A 17,705-nucleotide genomic window follows, 5' to 3' on the forward strand; every position below is an offset into this window, starting at 1 on the left:
AATCAGTGTCTCCAAGCAAACTTACTTACTCATTATTGCGTCCAAAAAGAAAACATTAACATTTAGAATGAATGAAAATATTCGAATATTAGTCTGGCACATTCACATGAACTCTGCATCTCTTTACTGTAAACTCTAGGATCTAATACCTATTCCAATCATCTGCTGCTCTACTAGCTGAAGCATTAATAAGTATTGATTAAGTCTCTGTTTAATATCCAAATTGTTCCCATAGTGAACGAATACATTTCCATACAAAACAATAACTGCTTTCTTTTCACTTCATTTGAACCATGATATACTGTTATATTTATAACTGTTTAGAACTTTATAAGATGTTTATGACCTCTCAAATATCATGTATTGGGATGATTAAGGAAAATCCTTGCAGTGTGATTAATGTAATATTCCATTAAACACTGAGTCGATTGAGGTGAATCTCAGACTTGAGGCCATTCATGTTGCCCTTGCATGACTTTACCACACACACACACACACACACACACACAATAGAAACAACGTTGAGATTTGCATGTTTAACATCTGGTGCGCTTTAGTGTCTCGCCTCTTCAAAGCCAGTGGAACGTACACAGCATGTATGTGCTCAGTATGCACATTACACACTCTACTGCACATGCAAGTGCGCTTGGCTAAAAAGATTCCCAGTCTGCTTTGACATTTCTCCCTGAATGAACTAGTGTGGTCGCAATATCAACAGGCCTTTGTCAGAAAGTCAGATGAACAAAAAAAAAAGACAAGGGAGATTCAGCATGAGGGTTTCAGACGTCACATATTTCTCAGCATTCCTTGCGTTCAGGCTAAACTACACCAGAACATAAACTTGACCAAACTTGTGGTAACAAGTTATACTAACAGGTCACATTTGAGCTTGGAAATTCTCATAAAAATACATTGCTCTAATAAGCGGGAAGGAGCTGAAAGGATTATTCAGTATGAAATCCATACAATTTTTTTCCTGATTCAGTTCCAGTTCCGTGTGTAAATAAAGGTTCAGAAGAAACATCAGACACATGACAGGTTATGAATTTCTATAGACTGTAAAAGATCGCAAGAAATGACATGAACATAGAAATGAACGCTCACCTGCTGCCTCAAAGATAAGTTTCGTTTCAACACACACATAGTCAAAACAAAATCTTTCCAAACTTAGAATTTTGAAGTGAATATCTAAAACTTGTCATGATGATTGGAGTTAAAGAGAAGAAATACGTTCACATAACTTAATCAAGCTACTTTTATAGCAAATGCTCCTCATAAACAGATCCTTTTAAATGGCAAGTTAAAATTTTCAAACATAAGGACACATTAGTTCAGCTGTATTTTTGTTTTTGTTTGTTTCGTCTTTCTTAACAGTCAGTGAAAACCAGTTCCTCAAAGATCAATCAGCATTTTTGTGATTGTTGACAAAATTGCTTGATTTGAATAATTTGGGAAGGAAATCGCTTTTTTTTTGTTTGAATTTTTTCAGTATTGTGATGTCATAACGTGTCTTGACCCAAACCTGTGGAAAATTTGTGTACATTTTAAAAAATGGGAAAAAACTTTGCTTGATTTTGCGTTAATTATTTTGATTTCAAACTCATGAAATCCTGGCGGAAATGTGAAACCCTAATTTTTAGTTTTCTATCACGGGAAAAAAGTGGGCTACTGTAGTGAGAAAATGACTGCCGTAGTGTAAGTGATAACAGGAACTAACTTGAATCTTAGATGTTCCACGGCATTAACTATAACTATAAATAGATAAAAGTTTGACGCAACTCAGAGCTGTTTTTGGATTGGACTTTATCACACTTTTAAATTGCTTCGGGTTCAACCATCTGGCAAGTGGCTACATGTAAATGAAACATTATCACTTGTCTTGAACGCATGCAGCTGTGAAATGTGTGGAATATTTGAGTGATGGTGAAACAGAAGTGGATTATAGAGGAAGTCATTGTGACATCTTAACACTACTGAAATGACAGAGCAAAGACTTTAATGACATTGTGTGTGTACAGTATATGTTAGTCAATCTGTTAGTAAAGTAATCTGAAGTGGATCTTTACCTGCTTTCGAGTGTGCACCAGCCGCAGTAAGCATCGCTGGCACCGAGACAGTCACTGCACGACGTGTACTGGCTACATCCGGACACTCGCACCCTCAAGAGCTAAACAGAAATGACAAGTTAACATATGCAACGGCAGTCAAAATAGATTTTAGCATTCTTGGTTAAATTATCATGGACTCAGTAGAGATTCTTTAAAATAAGAAAATCAACATCAGATACTTTATCCGAAAGTCAGCAACTTGTCAGAGTCATGTTTTGCCATCGCTAAAAAGCTTATTTCCTGATATATACAGTACATAATCTCAGTAAAGGTGTCAATATGATACGCGTGTGACTTTTCTTTATAAACCTTATAAACTTGTAAAAATATTTTTTCCCCAAAACAGTTTTTTTCTCATTATATTTTATTTCTTATTATATATATATTTATTTATATTTTATAGTAATATAGTGATATAATAATATAGTAATTTAATAGAATTATTTTTTTTCTCCTAAAAATCTATTTTATTCCTTAAAATTACTTTTATCCAAAATTGTTTTTTCTTATCACATTTCCTCCAAATCAGTTTTCCCAAAAAGTATATATTTTTTTAAATCTCACAATAAGTTTTTACTCAAATGAGTTTTTCTTCCTCAATTACTCTTCTAAGTTAATTAATTTTTTATCCTCCTTCTATATTCCTCAGTCCTCAATCCTTATCAGTCTTTCCTCAGTGTCTTCTTTTTGTTCTAAATAACTTTCCAATTTAAGTTTTATTATTCTCAAAATCATTTTTTATTTCTCAAAATATTTTTTCTCCTAAAATCAGCTTGTTTTTTTCCTCCTCTGTTACTCATAATTAGAAGTAGATTACATTGCTGGGTTAAGACAAGGTTTCATGTTGACACACGACAACAAGAACATTATTTATGACAGAATTTGTTGTTCTCTCATGCAGTTAAACAGCAATGAAGCAGATTTCCAATAAACAATCATTTAAAAATCTGTCAACATTTTCTAATATTAACCCATTCTTGGTGTACATTTAAACATACTGTATTAAATTAGACCAGGGTTTTTTTTTTTTTGGCATAAATACAAATTTCCATAAAATGCAAATTTTTGGTAAAAGTCCCATAGAGAAAATACATATAATTCACTCGCCTGCTAATGATTTGATTGTAACGATTGATGTATAAAACCTCCTTCAAATTTGCCTGATCATAATCTTTTTTTTTTTGTTGGAATATTAGTTAAATATTCTTATTTATTGCTGCACATTTTTGTTTTGTCATTAATAATAAATCAGATGTCAGAAAGTCCAGGTGTTAATTCACCTTCGACTGGGTAGTGTCTTGATAAATTAACACTAATAATGCTGTTAGCCATACAGAGTGCAGAAAATGCCCTTAAACACACAAAGACACACACACACACACCCTACACACACAACATATGCTCAGGCAGATTGTCAGGTCATATCTCAGTTTTGTACGGCTGTAGTTCTCATGTGCCTCAGGCTCACACATTGATCTGTCACGCGACTCGGCATTCACATTCAATTTCACACCTCACAATAAACGGCGCTCTCCGGTACGACATGTATAACAACCTCTCCTCTTACTTTCCACCTCACACAAAGCCACTAAAAAAAGAAATGTGTTGAACATGGGTGAAAGCGAGAGACAGTACAAATCCACAGCCAACAGGATCAGTGGCTCTTTCATCGGCGCTTAAATGATAGCTCGAAAAACGAAAATATAGTTACGCTGTGATTTGTCTTTTCAAAATCTAAGTAAGGGAGTCTAATTGATCATGTAATCATATTTCCAGACATAATTGATGAGAATAATTTGATCAGCAGAGATTATTGATAAACATAATCTATTTTCTGTGTGTAATGTGTATGTGTGTCTCCCCTCCTCTCTGTCTGTCTATCTGTCTTTCTCATTTACTCTCTTTCATTTTGTCTTTTTGTCTGTCTGCGTGTCTCGCCCACACTTTGTCTCTCTCTCCCTCTCTCTCACACACTCTCTCTCTCTCACTGAGAGAAACAGACAAATAGAGAGAGAGAGAGAGAGAGAGAGAGAGAGAGAGAGAGAGAGAGAGAGAGAGAGAGAGAGAGTGTGTGAGAGGAAGAGACAGACAGTTAGAAAGACAGAGTGTGAGAGACAAACACTGTCTCTCTCTAACTGTCTATCTCTGTCTGTCTCTGCCTCTTTCTCACACACTGTCCATGAGAGAAAACGAGTCAGTAAGAATGAGAGAGGCAGAGTGAGAGAGAGTGTGTGAGAGGAAGAGACAGACAGTTAGAAAGACAGAGTGTGAGAGACAAACACTGTCTCTCTCTAACTGTCTATCTCTGTCTGTCTCTGCCTCTTTCTCACACACTGTCCATGAGAGAAAACGAGTCAGTAAGAATGAGAGAGGCAGAGTGAGAGAGAGTGTGTGAGAGGAAGAGACAGACAGTTAGAAAGACAGAGTGTGAGAGACAAACACTGTCTCTCTCTAACTGTCTATCTCTGTCTGTCTCTGCCTCTTTCTCACACACTGTCCATGAGAGAAAACGAGTGAGTAAGAATGATAGAGGCAGAGTGAGAGAGTGATAGACAGAGAGGCAGAGTGAGAGAGAGACAGACAGAGAGAAAGAGTGAGAGAGACAGACACTGTATCTATTTATCTGTCTGTCTGTCTGTCTGTCTCTCTATCACTGTCTGTCTCTCTCTTTGTCTTTTTGTCTGTCTCTCTATTGCTCCATGACTGTCTTGCTCTGTCATCTCTCAGTTTCTGACTCTTTGTGTTGGTCACTGTGTTGTTAAGTCTACATTTGAGAGTTGAAAATAATGAACAAAAACACACTAATTAACAAATGATAAGTATGTTCAAATCCTCCTTAAGAGAATCTTATTTCAAACCTTATATAACCTTATAAACCTTATATCAAAATCAGTTTTTACCCCTAATATTTTTTCTTTCTTAAATTGTCTTTTTTTAATCAAATTTTTCCTATAATTTTTTTCCCCCCAAATATTTTTTCCCTCAAAACATTTTTCTATGCAAAAATCTGAAAATCTTTTTCTTCACCATCCAGATTTTATCCTAAATTCTTACCCAATCTTTCTTCTGAATTAAATCAAAAATATCTTTTTTTTATTTAAAATAATTTTTTTTTATATTTAAAATCAAATTTTTCCTTCCTGAAAATCAGTTATTCTCCTCTGAATCTATTCCTTATTATCATTTCCCCTCAAATCAGTTTTTTCTCTTCAGACTGTGTCAGTTTTTCCCCAAACCCATATCAGTTTTTCCATAAAATAAACGTTTCCAAAAATCTGTTATTTCCCTTAAAATCAGTTCTCCCTCAAAAAAAATTTCCCCTTAATACTTTTTTCCAAAACATTATTCATGAAGAATTTGTTTTTTTAACTTTTTGTTCAGACATCATGGTTAAAAGCTGCTGATGTACTGTAAATCCTTATACAGTACTCACGTGATGACTGGTCATGAGGTACAAGTAGTTCCTGTCATTCGGGTCGAAGGCCATCACGTGATGCACTGGTTCTCCTGCAGGAAGCCTCAGAGACCACTGATTGGCCACCGAAAGGTTGCGTAGTAGAGACAGCTGTTTAAAAGAGACAGCAAAAAAAAATTAGCACCCTCACTAATGATCGCTCGCTTCCCTGCTGATACATTAGTATTCAGTAACATTCCCAAATACAGCCTACTAATGCAAAGAAGAATCATTTTCAAAGCCATGGGGGAAACTAAATGACTTTAACAATCTTAAATCGGCATCTTAAATTTTGATTTCTCAGATTTGTACATGCAGAGATGAAAAATCACAATTCTTTCCGCCTTCCTGTCTAAGGATGTACAGGATGTTCATGTGTGAGTTAGCACAGTGTTATCGATGAAGAAACAATGGCGAACAAGGAAGAAGTCAGAGTCACACTCTTCCTCAAGGTGTAGTTCAGACAGAGTCAGGGAGGAAGTGTGGAGCAAAATTTATCCATACAATTTTTAAATTGTACAATCAGAATTCAATATTCTGAGCATTTATTTCAGCTCCTTCTTGCTTAAATTTCTTTCCTTTTTCTTTCCTTTTCTGTTGTTGGTGTTGTAATTTGTTTATTCTAGGCACCAATGCTCCGAGGCAGATTCCTTGTACAAGTAAAACTCACAGAACAAGGGAATAAATCTTAATTATGACTTAAATAATTATACATCTGTTTTACATCAACTTCATTTTTCATAATGGAGTCCTTTGTCTTACTTTATAAATCTCTTGATGTATTCTGAGGTGAGTGTGTGATGAATTAGACGTTGCTCCGTGCTAAACCGGTAGCTGTAACTTCCCCTCACTTTCACCTCATTGTTTCTGAACCCAAACATAATTTTCCTGACTAGTATCTTTGTTTTACTGAATTGTTTTTTTAAAGGTGTTTTAAAGTTATAGGCTATTATTATTATTATCTTTTTATTAGAAGTTATTATCAGGTCATTACCAGCTGCACTGTACTCCAAATGGCATCATAAGGAATATTAACACCTCAGTTACTACATGTTTATAGAGTAAGTCATTAAAAATAATCATGGTATTTTAACAGCCATGCAAAGTTCATAAAGATTTGTCATGACCACATCAGAGTCTTAAAGTCACAAACGCTACACTACACACACACACACACACACACACACACACACACACACACACACACACACACACACACACACACACACACTACAGGCTTTTTTAACATGGTCATCTTAATAAAAGCTGCAGTGAAATGTGAAATGATGTTTAGTAACATATATAGAGTTTGCCACATGTGAAAATGTGTCTATTAAGACTAGACAATCCAACAGCATTTATGTGTAATAAGGTTTAGTAGAGCAAAGGTGTTAATTGTTGTTCCGAGACTAAAGTGATGTGAAGCTACAGTAACTGTTGATTACCTACTCAAATGCAAATGAAAGTGAAATGGGTCCTACAGAACTTTAACACAGTGGTTAAGTGGAATGATATTATGTTTTCTCTTTTCTCTGATTTTTATCTCACACACACACACACACACACACACACACACACACACACACACACACACACACACACACACACACACACACACTATTGGGAAAATTCCTAAACTTGGTATTAAGTACGCATAAAGCATCTGATTAAATATATGGTCTGTTAAATATATCATTTAAGGTTTAACGTTAAACACTTTATTTAAGTGTTTAATGTTATTCTCTTAAGCACCATGTAGGCTCCTTCTTTAGCTTTTTGTTATACTCCATATAGTGAAATTACTGTATATATAGAATAGAAATCTTTTTGGGAGCTGTGTGTTGCAGGGTTATATTTTTACAGTGTATATATATATATATATATATATATATATATATATATATATATATATATATATATAAACAAAAAACAAACAAACAAAAAAAAAAAAAAACATTTACAGAGAAAAAGACAATTTGCTTCTGGAAGCAATGTTAAATATATAATTGTGTTTACAGCCACTTTCCACATATCTGTTTGCACAAGTTCCCTTTAAAATCACTTGGAAAGACACAAATGACTCACGCTAAGCTTATGACATGTGGTTTACAATCCCTTACCACCTCACCATTATGCCACACAAAAAGCTGCATGGGAAAAAACCGAGTGAAAACACGACCACAGCGTATAAAACTCAGTGTGAAAACTGCTAGCGCTCAGTAAAACGTGTGTGCTGAAAAACAAAAGGCGTGAGAGAATTACAGAGAAAACAGCCGAGGAAAAACATGGACGTCCCGGTGCTGTAGACATGTTTGACCAAACTAGAAACTTTTACATTAAGCCTGATTCATTTCAGTTTTTTAACCAAAATGAAATACAAATTAATCTAAACGTTAGCTCAGTGTTTGAGGGTCGGGGTTAAGAGCAGCTCTTTGGAAAGCCTCACTACTTTCCAGTCACTAAGACAGAATCCTAACCGCGGAGCCACAACTGCTCTTTATTTAACGATCCTGCGCTCCTGCTCATTACAAACCATTCAGATGCATTCAAAGTATAATCAAATTAATATGGACTGCGGTCCTGTGCAGTCTTAGCTCTGTCCGTGTGGTTTGAAGAATTTACATTATAACATGCTTTAGACTTGGTGATCTGCTGTTTTAGCACTTCCCCCTGAAGATGCAATACATTGTACAACTCGGAGATGCTGTTCTGTTCGCCGTGGTTATAAACAGCAGTTTTCCTGACTTGACTTCCTGTTAGGTCTCCTACTTTTTTCTGATCTCACTCAACAACAAGGCTTGTCCACTCACCAAACCTACAGGTCACCGGATTTTTTTTGTTTGTTTGTTTTTCTGTGTAAATTTTTTGTAAAACTTTCAACAGGTTAACTATTTCTGAAATATTCAAACCAGTTTGAAAGATGGCAAGGTCACATTTCCTTCATTCTGTTTCATGTGAAAATCAACTGAAGCTCTTAACTTCCGCAGCCGGTATAGACAAATGCAGTTTACAGCTGCCACACTGAAACAAAATTTCTGTAACTCACTCTCTCACTCATTTTCTACCGCTTATCCGAACTACCTCGGGCCACGGGGAGCCTGTGCCTATCTCAGGCGTCATCGGGCATCAAGGCAGGATACACCCTGGACGGAGTGCCAACACATCGCAGTGCACACACACACTCTCATTCACTCACGCACTCACACACTACGGACAATTTTCCAGAGATGCCAATCAACCTACCATGCATGTCTTTGGACCGGGGGAGGAAACCGGAGTACCCGGAGGAAACCCCCGAGGCACGGGGAGAACATGCAAACTCCACACACACAAGGTGGAGGCGGGAATTGAACCCCCAACCCTGGAGGTGTGAGGCAAACGTGCTAACCACTAAGCCACCGTGCCCCCAATTTTTGTAACTGAATTAAAAATTTCATTGCTTATACTAAACTTAAATAAATTTACCCTTCAATTTAACATTTTTGAATTTGTATTCTGAAATTTTGTATTCGTGCGAATCTGCTTTGCGAAAACGTCCATGGTTAAAAACTCTATAGAAATAAAACTGAATTATTTTCTAATCACTAGATTGAATGATAGGGTGGTCATGATGGATTCACACAGTATTAACATTTTCACTATTACATGAGGTTTGAAAACTATAATTCTAAATTTAGGTCGTTAAATAATACATGGTAGAATAAAACAGTGGATTGAGTCTCAGCATACTGTTTGGTTGTATTCAGGGCTTTTGAAAATGTGTGATCTAATAATGTCAGGTGTATGAAAACAAACTGTGTTAGTTCAGTCAAGCAGAACAGATGTACACATTTGAATCAATTAAATTCGTTTAGTTTGTTTTTTCCATGTGACTGCCGTTTGGATAACGGATAAAAGAGCGTGCATACAGACCTTTCTAATAAAGTAAGTGTACATGTTAACTGTGTGTGTAAAATAAATCATAGGTGATGGCTCCTTCCTGATAACCTTTCAGAATGTTGAGATAAATAATTTGAAAACATTAATAAAACCTTTCTACAGTGCTTAGAATACAGCAGTACCACCAGCCACTAATACTACACACACCTTGAAATATAATCTGTCAAATAATTCAATATATCATTTTTGTTCTGTTAAAGTGTGGCATGAATGATCCATTCTAGGTATTTTTTAGTTTACACAACTCTGACTCTCAATGACAACAAGAAGAAGTAAAGTCTTTTCTCTCATTGTGGATTAAGAGGCTTTAAGAGTAATGAGATCACTTTGTTACCCTAATGAGTTACCCAAAATATAAATTCTTAATTATAACTAAGATTTTAAGATAAATCAGTTATTACTTAATTATATTCACTTTGAATCATATTGTCCTAAATGTCTCTATGCCCTTAGCTTGGATGCTAATAGTCAAATGTTGTGTGTTTTCTAAATCATTTCGAGCATATTATTCATTTTAGAGTAAAATAAATCAAAGAGAAAAAATATAATTGCTGTCTGAGATTTGATGACGTTTTTTAAATAGTTTGACCTGTTAAATACATGTTTTTGAATTGGAAAATAATTTGTAAGTGGCTAATGGAAGCTCATGGAAGAACCCATCTATGTGCTTAGACTTGTCTAAGCTGTAAGTCACTTTGGATAAACAGGTTTACTGAAGAATAAAATGTAAATCTGAACGAAAATGTAAATGTAAATGTAAATTTTGGGAAGCAAACACACACACACACACACATACAGCGAGAGAGAGAGAGAGAGAGAGAGAGAGAGAGAGAGAGAGACACGCCTGTCCAGATGCAGTAGCACATAAAGGACAATGAATCATTACACTGGAAATTCTGTGCAGTCACGAAACATACAAGTAAAATAAAACAAAAACAAAAAACCCACACTCACTCACACTTGAACACCTGCTCTGCTGCAGGGTCAGGGTGTCTAGCTTCCAACACATCAAAAGAACCCTTTCTTTCAAAGTCACTCAGCTGCAACAGGCTAGGCGCATGTGTGTGTGTGTGTGCGTGTCTGTGTGTGTGTGTTTGTGTTTGTGTGTGATTCAAATCAAAGGGTCTATTTTGGATTAGATGGTCATTGCAGAGAGACAGAGGGAAGTTGAAAACAGACAAACAGAAAACAAGACAAAGGTAAAGGCTGACTAGAAAGCCACATTACAAATGTACATTAAAATGTGGTGGAGACTGAGGGTGGAATGTTCCAAACATGTGCTGGATAGTATGATTAAGAGAAAGAATGGTTGGAAGGATGGATGTACAGAGAGATGGATTGAATTCTTAAAAGTCAGAGAGAGAATCCATATATAAAAGACTGGATGGATGTATGGATGGATGTATGGATGGATGGAAGGATGGATGGCAGAATGGATGGAAGAAACTCTAAGAGTAACAGATAGAATTAATAGATGAAATGGTAGATGCATTTGTAGACGAATGGATGGATGGAACATAAGAAACAGAATGCAGAGATGGTAGGGTTGAGGGATTGATAGATGGTTGGATAGATGGAAGGGTAGATTGTTGGAACTGTAAAAGTTAGAGACAGAATGTAGAGATGAAAAAGTAGATGGATGGATGGATGGATGGATAAATGGATGGATGAATGAGTGCATAGATGAAAGAACCTCTCTAAATAACAGAAAGAATACATAGATAAATTGGTGGATGTGTAGAAGGCTGAATGGCTGGATGGATGGATGGATGGATTGATGGAAGATTAAGAGCCTGAATTCTTAGTTGGATGGATAGATGAATCGCTATCAATGATTTTACTTCTGCTTATCTGTCCATTGTTGGTATACATTGACACTGGTGTCTGCCAGAATGGACAGAAAAAGAGAAACAGCAACGAGAGACAAAAGAGGAAAGAAATAAAGTACTGGATTTGTTGCAACATCAGACTGAAAATCTGACTCACTTTACCATTATTCCTGCTCAGCTTTGGGATCTTTGCCCAGTGTTTTCTATCCAAATCCACCCACCTGCCTGTGTTATAATGGATTAATTCTAGTTTATAATAAGTGTTTATAATGTTGCATTTCTTCAGCTGACATGATGCTCCAGCTGTTACTGTTGCTTCTGCATGAGACTTCAGTCATGTTACAATCCAAAGCTTTATGAACACAGTCACAGTTTGCTTTAGGCACAACACCAGTCTCACCAGTGTGAACGTCAGCTACTCTGCCAGACTTCTTAAGCTCTTCTTACTCATAAAGGATGAAGAATAAACAGATAGCTGGATTGGAAGACAAGACAAAAGAGAAACATATAACGAGCGTGTATTATAGAAACACGTGTTGAAGCCAGTAAGTAGTTGGACTTATATATGACAGATTTACTAGTTAGGAACCAGGAAAAAGAAGGGAGGTTGAGTTGTGTGTGTGTGTGTGTTATTGTATTATCAGGTTTTAAGAGTGGCATGTAAGCAGAGCTGTAACTCAATCTGACTGCACTAACACATCTCCAAGTCACCCTCCCAAATCACATTACAAACGTCACTAAAACCATTAGTGCAGCCACAGAACTAGCCACAAGGCCCACACACACACACACACACACACACACACACACATATTCATTTCTCCAGAAGTTCATGTCTACCATATGTGCATCCCAGGTCACATCCTACTTATTACAAACTACACCTTTTTTTCAAAAACACACACACACACACACACCTTAACTCCAGACTCAGCACAGAATCCTTGCAAGCAATTACTGCCAGCCTGCATATACCAGCTACCATCGAAGTTATTTATTTTTTGGGACTCCTAAAATAGGATGCCTGCAGCCAAACAGGTCTTGTCTCATATGAGGCATATAAGCCTTGTGCGAAACAATAGCCTCTTCCAGTTTAATAGAATTTTTCCGACCCCATGCATTTCTTTCCTGACTTTGAAGCTCTCACTGAGAGGTGACTCCGTATGGGAATGAGGCACGGTGTTGGAATTTCGCCTAATTAAGGAATATTTTTCTCCTTACTCTGAAAGCAGGGTGCCTGCAGATGCTTTCAAGACCAGAGTGTTCTGCTGGCAAGAACCTGAGATGGGGACATAAAGGTGTGAGTGTGTATGTGTGTGTGTGTAAGAGAGAGAGAGAGGGAGAAAGACAGGAAGAGATGGGGGTCAAAGTGATATAGTGAGAAGCCTTAAAATCTGATAAAGACTGACTGGCTCTTGAAGAAGCTCAGATAACATTAGATACAAAACAAAGCTTTCACAGATCTCAAACCCCGCCCATACACACATACCACCTCGGTTGAGGTGTTTTCTAAAACTAACACACACACACAAATGTAACTCCTCAGCAACTATCAAACACTTTAATCTGCTCAGGCTGGATCAGCCTGCTAACTGCATTAAATGCCCTTATGAAAACTCTTTTTTTCTTCCTCTTTTTCTCCCTTTTTGGACACCTGCCAATTCCATGCTACCAGTCAGCTCTCCCATCATACAGCCAGAGTATGTGAACACAGCCAACTGCCAATTTTCAATCTGCCACATTGAACCATAATATACTCAGAGGAAGGAGCTGTCAGCCGTCTTCCACATACATGAACTCACAGGTGCCTGTGATTGGTTGAAAAGATGAGAGCATTGATCCAATTGATCCATTGATCCGGGCAAAATTAATTGCATGAAGACATATCCAGGTTTCACACTATATTCAGTGTTAATGAATGTACTATGTCATCTTACCTTGCGTAACCGTCCATTGATGGTACCCAGGAAGACCACTGTGTAGTTGTGAATGTTGTCCACCGCGACCGAGCTGATCCCAGATGCCTCGTACAGCGGCTCGGCTCTGATCGGCTTCCTCAGGGCCAGCGGATGCTGCAGGTGGGCCGCGCCACAATTCAGCTGCTCCTGATGAAGCTGAGAGAGAGAGAGAGCAAGAGCGAGAGAGAGAGGCCGAGGCCGAACAAGAAGACACTCATCAGTCCACTGTAAATACGTGTCACTTGGATTAGCATGGTTGATTGCCCTTCGGTTAAAATCAGTCCATCTGTAAACCTGGAGTGACCCTTCTATTCATATATCTAGATATCGCTTAATTTGGGTTAGCAGATTGCGGATGGAGGGACAGAGTAGAAGTGTTTTACTAAGAGGAGCACTTATTCGACTCGCATGAGCTGACAGCTTGAGAGGGTGGCGGATATTTACGGCTGGTTGAAGTGTGTAAAACATACACACTTGGACCAGAGAGAGCGGGGGACTTGGGGAGGTGGGTGGGGCTTGTTTCCCATGAGATTCTAAAGAAACAAACTGCTCCCCTGTTAGAAGGATATGCTACATGCACAAAATAAAAGAAAATCAAATTCTTCTGGTCACACTCGAGCTGAACATTACAAAAGACGAAGCTGGTTCCATGATACGGCTAGTTATGAGTTGTATCCGTTCACATGCTGCTGAGACATGAAAGGACAGTGCAAACATGTTTATTATATTTATGGGAAAACTGGCAATGTTTTATACCTAAATCTTTTTAACTGATGGTAACTGATTATGATGATGTGTATCAGGGCAATAACAGGACTGAAGGCTCTTCTCTCTTTTTTCTTACTCATCCGTTATCTGTGCGTATATGTGTGTGTATGTGTGTGAGAATGTATGTGTGTATGTGTGTGTTTGAGAAAGTATATGTGTATTTGTGCACATGTGTGTGAGAGTCTGTGTAGCTGTATGTGCAAGTGTGTGTGTGTATGTGTGTGTGTGTGTGAGAGAGAGAGTATGTGCACATGTGTGTGTGTATGTGTGTGCGTGTGTGTTTGTGTGTGAATATGTGCACATGTGTGTCAGTGTATGGGTGTGTGTGGGGTGTGTGTGTGTGTGTGTGTGTGTGTGTGTGTGTGTGTGTGTGGGGCATCCAAGTCTCCAAGGCGAGTGCAGTCTGGAAAAGTGAGTAATGAAAAGTCACGGCTCTTGTGTCATTTCACGGGGAACCCGAGGGAAAAATGCCTCTTTAATGGTTTAGATAACGAAGCGTGAGCCTAAATAACAGAAAAAGAGTCTTGCCAGACACATGACAGGGCACCATGTGTTTCTGGCTCATACCGTAAGAAAATATGGTATCATGCAGAGCCCATCTGTTCATCAGTTTTCAAAAGGAACAGTTCAGTCAAAAATGTTAGTGCTGCTAAGCACGGATGATAGCTATTAGCTGCCAGGATCATCGCGTTAATTCCAGCCCGTTAATGCAGAAAGCAAAATCTGTCAATTCTGTCAAAGTAACTTGGACTAACAAAAGTGACTTTACTGTTAGCTGTCTAACAAAATCCTATCTGCATCTCTAGCTGCTACGTCTTTGTCTACATCTGGTTAACTTGAACAGACAGTGAGATAACATGTTCTCCATGTCAGATTAGACGATAAAGATCCTCTAATGATAAACCTGCCGTTAAAAGCAATTACTGCAACAGAACTAAAGTGAGCTGGAGGTTTGTTTATGATGTTTTGTTTTCATTTGTGATCGTCACTATCGTCCTCTATCACTTTTTTTTATTTTCGGCATTCCATTCCACCACTTTAATCCCATTAACTTCTCTGATATTTTTAATCAGTGGAAACAAACGAATGATTTTATCGTTGAGTCACGACACATGCTGGTTTTCAGTGTGAGATGATTTTCCCTCTGTTGAAAACCGTACAAAGAATTTTAGTGGTTAAAGATAGCATATTTTCTGTTCTATGAATATATTGCTTCTAGTAAGAGAAGCAAAAACAGAAATACTTGGGAAAAAATCCAAAGCTCTTAAAGCTCTCAGTATCCACTTTCATATAAATCATTAAACATGACTACAGAGTGACATGACAAAGAAATTCAGTTCTAAACATGGACACAAACAAAACAGCTCCAAATTCAATTTCTGTGCCTCTGGTAAAAAGAGTTAATGAAAAAATAAGTCGCTGCCCGATCTTTATATTTGGTCAGTAAGTCAGCCTCTCATTATGTATTCTTATTTATTCTAACGCTGTTGATCTCAACTCACAATTTTGTTTCACAATCCTTTGAATTTTGTCTGCATCAAAATGATTTTTGTTTTCGTCTTGTTCTGTTTAGCTCCATCATGAGCTGCGTCTTTAAACGCATCACCTTCGGGTCTGAATGCATGGTTTACTCATTTGGATTATTTGTAATTTTGAGTGTAGATATGATTTCTGTATACAGACTAATTGAAAGTAGTGCTATAAAACTCCAAACAGAAAAAACCCATCTGTAAGGGATTTTTTTCCACACATGATAAACATCTTTGAGGATTTGTCAAAGGGGATTTTGGAGAGACCACAAAACTCCCAGCTTAGCCAAACTGGTTTCTTGTCCAGTTACCGAAGTGAATCCTTTTGGCATTTATACCGTAATATTTACTTTAAACCTACAAGGAACTATTTTTGGGGGAAAGCTGGTGCCTATAAAGCTGCAACTAAAACCAATTTTTTTGTATGTTTACATACCTTAGGCTATGATGAGGATGGTTATTTTTATTTTATTTATTTATTTATTTATCTATTTATTTACTTATTTATTTATTTTTGGATTTACACAAACACAGAAATGAAAAATAAGCTGAAATTAAATTTTGTAAGTAAGGAACAATTCGCCACTGCAATGATATAACGTTAAATTTAACACTAAAGCTGTTTGTCAATTAAACGATTCATTAAACTGTTAAAGATCAATTAAACAGTTCAGTCGTCACACCAGTATTCCCAAACTAAGCACCTCAACACCTCAAAAAAGGCTGGTTTCAGACAGGCTGGGGTGAGGATTTTAGAAACTGCTGATCTTCTGGGATTTTTACACTCAACAGTCTCTAGAGACTTATAGAGAATGAAGGGAAAAAAATAGTTCTTTGGGTGGAAATGCTTTGATAAGAGAGGTTAGAAGAGCCAGATTGGTTTGAGCTGTCAGGAAGGATCAGGTAATTCATACAATAACTCTTTTAACTGTGGTGAGCAAGAAAAATCTCCAAATACGCAACATCTAAAACTTTTGAGGTGGATAAGCTACAACATCAGAAGACCACATCAACTTCTACTCCTGTCAGCCAAGAACAAGAATCTGAGACTATCATGGGACAAAACTCACCCAAACTGCACATGGGAAGCTTAGAATAAAATATCACCAGGTCTTTTTCCAATCTTTAACTGTTTTGCTTCGGTAAGTCTGTGGCCATGATAGCCTCAGATTCTTGTTTTTGGCTGACAGGAGTGGAACCTGATGCTGTTGAAGCTCATCCACCTCAAGGATTGATATGTTTTGTGCATTGAGATTCTTTTCTGCTCACCACAGTTATAAAGAGTGTTTATTTGACTAGTTATACTTTCTGTCAGTTATCTGCTACCAACATACATACAACAATCAAAGTCACTGAGATCTTTTTTTTCTTCATTCTGATGTCTGATGTGATCATAAACTGAAGCTCTTGACTTGTACATGCATGATTTTTTTTTTTTTTTTTTGCACTGGTGCCGCATAACTGACTGATTAAATAACTGCATAAATGTGCAGGTTTACAGGTGTTCCTAATAAAGTGGACACTGTATATTTCAGTAGGTTTGGTAATATGTGACTGTAAAACATGATGGAAGATGGGCTGGCTTCGAGAAAAACAGCTCACAGGTGTTTATTTATGTGTAGACTGTAAGCGTTAAAATACTAGATAATATTTCAGCTCATTTGTTAATGTTAACTCAACCTGTATGTCTGTTTGCCTGTTCAGTAAATGGGACACGTTTAAACACAGCAAGCGTCCGACATGCTCCAAGTTAATCCAGCTATTTAGAAGTTCGTTCAGCACTTTGTGTGAGAATAAGAGCCATAAGGGACCTTTTTAATGCTCAAAAAGTGACGTCAGCTCTGTCCGAGTTAATTCAACACGATGGGTGTTCATTAAACACTGTATGAGGTCAGTACTGAAAGTTATTTTAACAGTTATATCAAACAGTTGCTTAAGGCCATATTTCACAGTGGGGTCTGTGATGTATATCCAGGTGGTCCTTGACTGGAGTGCTTTTTTTTAACCTTTTAAAGGTTATTATAATTATTAGTTACTTTCCACAATTACAAGCCTAATACTTGTTACTAAAATCCATGAAGTACAATAATGTTAACGTTCATTTTGAATGCAATGTACAG

The 17,705-nt window shown here is 37.2% G+C and overlaps 1 protein-coding gene across 1 annotated transcript in view; it reads right to left on the minus strand.

Moving 5' to 3' along the window:
• The window catches only part of plxnd1 (plexin D1), an 88,471-nt gene that overhangs the window by 68,308 nt on the left and 2,458 nt on the right, over positions 1-17,705 (minus strand). Inside the window, exons 2-4 of the mRNA XM_060881890.1 lie at positions 13,268-13,444; positions 5,542-5,673; positions 2,067-2,167 (exon numbers count right to left, since the gene is read on the minus strand). Of these exons, the coding sequence (XP_060737873.1) occupies positions 2,067-2,167; positions 5,542-5,673; positions 13,268-13,444 (410 nt within the window). The remainder of the gene's footprint in view (positions 1-2,066; positions 2,168-5,541; positions 5,674-13,267; positions 13,445-17,705) is intronic.

The sequence above is a fragment of the Tachysurus vachellii genome, chromosome 11 (genome assembly GCF_030014155.1).
Source record: "Tachysurus vachellii isolate PV-2020 chromosome 11, HZAU_Pvac_v1, whole genome shotgun sequence".
Taxonomy (NCBI): domain Eukaryota; kingdom Metazoa; phylum Chordata; class Actinopteri; order Siluriformes; family Bagridae; genus Tachysurus; species Tachysurus vachellii.